The 1,817-nt window shown below is 59.9% G+C and overlaps 1 protein-coding gene across 1 annotated transcript in view; it reads right to left on the bottom strand.

The window, feature by feature from the left end:
* SLC28A1 (solute carrier family 28 member 1) overlaps positions 1–1,817 on the bottom strand; it is a 59,638-nt gene that overhangs the window by 56,851 nt on the left and 970 nt on the right. Inside the window, exons 2-3 of the mRNA XM_017502295.2 lie at positions 1,269–1,380; positions 341–420 (exon numbers count right to left, since the gene is read on the bottom strand). Of these exons, the coding sequence (XP_017357784.1) occupies positions 341–420; positions 1,269–1,364 (176 nt within the window). The 5' untranslated portion in view covers positions 1,365–1,380. The remainder of the gene's footprint in view (positions 1–340; positions 421–1,268; positions 1,381–1,817) is intronic.

The raw sequence follows: 1,817 nt of genomic DNA, 5'->3' as shown, positions 1-1,817 counted from the left end.
GAATGGGGGTAGAAGGCAGAAGCCGGAGGTTGAGAGGGAGGCCTGGCTGGTTCAGGGCACGCCCTCCTCTGCTGTTCATCCATCTGCCCATCGTTCAGGGCACGATATACACTGGGGTTCCTGACGGGATTTCATTCCAGCTACTCAAAAGCAGGTGGGGTCCTGTGACTTGGCTCACCTTTTAGGCTCATGTGTCTGTGCGTGTTGGCTAAAGCTCCTTTTTTCCTTCCTTCGACAAAGGTTCCCGTGCCCCCCCCATCCTCCAGTAGGCCCAGCTCCCCATCCTGTTCCCAAGCAGCCTCCCCCCCAGGCCGCCCTTGTCCCTCCAGAGGTCACTTACCATCTAGAGAAGGTATTCGGCCCCGCCTCGCTCCGGCTGCCTCTCATCTCCGAGTTGCTTCTAGGGAGCTGCCCTTCCTCCTACGGCCAGCAGGGAGCCATCAGGCCAGCCTGTCCCTTACCCACACGTAGGAACTTAAGGCTGGGGGCCCTTGGTGAGACCCTGGCTGAGGAGGGGCCTGGGCTGGAGCACAGGGAGGAGTGAGAAGGCTACTTAACTGAACTCTGCGAGGCAGGCCCTGAGCAGCTACTGCGTGCAGGGCTGTGCCGGATGCATCCCGCCCTCAGCGAGCTCACGGTCTGCAGAGGGACAGACACCTGCGACCCAGCTGTGGCTGGTGGGGCCTGAGGGAGGTCCCAGGCAGGGTGACGCACCCCCCAGTCTGTGGAGCTGTTTTAGGTGTGGGGGGGGTGGGTATTCTTGCAGATGATAGCATGAAAGGAGCACCCCAAGGGACAAGGGCAGTGAAGGGGAGGGGGCTTTGTCAGAGGAGGCTGGAGGGTGTCCTACGAGGCTCAGGTTCTGGGTGGTGGCCTTGACCTGACCCGGCCGCCTGAAAGCAAGGACAAGACCACGGGCTCCTCGAAGGCTGAATTTCCTCAGAGACCCCCTCCCCCGTCGTCTGGTTTTGATCCTCACTCTGTAGGTCACACCTCCAATGCCACTTCCTCATTGGGGCCTGCCCTGCCCTGCCCTTTCAGACTATAGTGCACACAGCACGTGCTCAGTCAATGTTTAATGAGTGAAATAAAGGGGGCTGAGGAGGCGGGCACATTGGGAGGTTCCTACCTGTGCAAGCAAAGAGGTGAGCAGGGGGCAGAAGCACGGGGTGTGAGGGAAGGTGGTGAGCGAAAGCCCCACCACCTCGGCAGCCGGCCTCAGGCCGAAGAGGCTCAGGGTGGGGATGGGCGATGGGGAGGGCACAGACCAGGCTTTCCAAGAACTCAGCTCCCATGTTCTCCAGCCCCTGGGCCACAGGTGTGAGAGAGATGGACTCTCTTCGTCTTGAGGGGTCGTTCTCCATGGGCCAGACCTTCCAACTAAAAGACAAACCAGGGAGGGCCCAATGCGGAAAGGGAGGCCAGGCAGGGCCCAGGTCAGGGGCCTGGGGAAGGGGAGAGGGCTGGGTGGGGGAGCAGATGCTTGGCACAGCAGAGCCCTGCCTGGGGCCACCTATGCCATCCCAGGGCTCATCCCTCCTTGTGTCTGGGACTGCAGCTTTGGCTCCCCAGGACATGGAGGAGGTACCCTTTCCTTTGTGTAGAGACTGGGTCTCCCTATGTTGCCCAGGCTGGTCTCGAACTCCTGGGCCCAAGCAATCCTCCCACCTCGGCCTCCCAAAGTGTTGGGATTACAGGCATGAAGCACCACCCCAGCCTGGACCCTCATCTGAACCTGTGAGAGGCAAGTCCTTGTGAACTCTGGGAGTTCCAGGCAAAAACAGCAAATTCTGCTCACTTTTTTTTTTTTTTTTTTT

The sequence above is a fragment of the Cebus imitator genome, unplaced genomic scaffold (assembly GCF_001604975.1).
Source record: "Cebus imitator isolate Cc_AM_T3 unplaced genomic scaffold, Cebus_imitator-1.0 Scaffold295, whole genome shotgun sequence".
NCBI lineage: Eukaryota > Metazoa > Chordata > Mammalia > Primates > Cebidae > Cebus > Cebus imitator.
The sequence above is the reverse complement of the archived record's forward strand: the minus strand, read 5'-3'. Positions and strand labels throughout refer to the sequence as shown.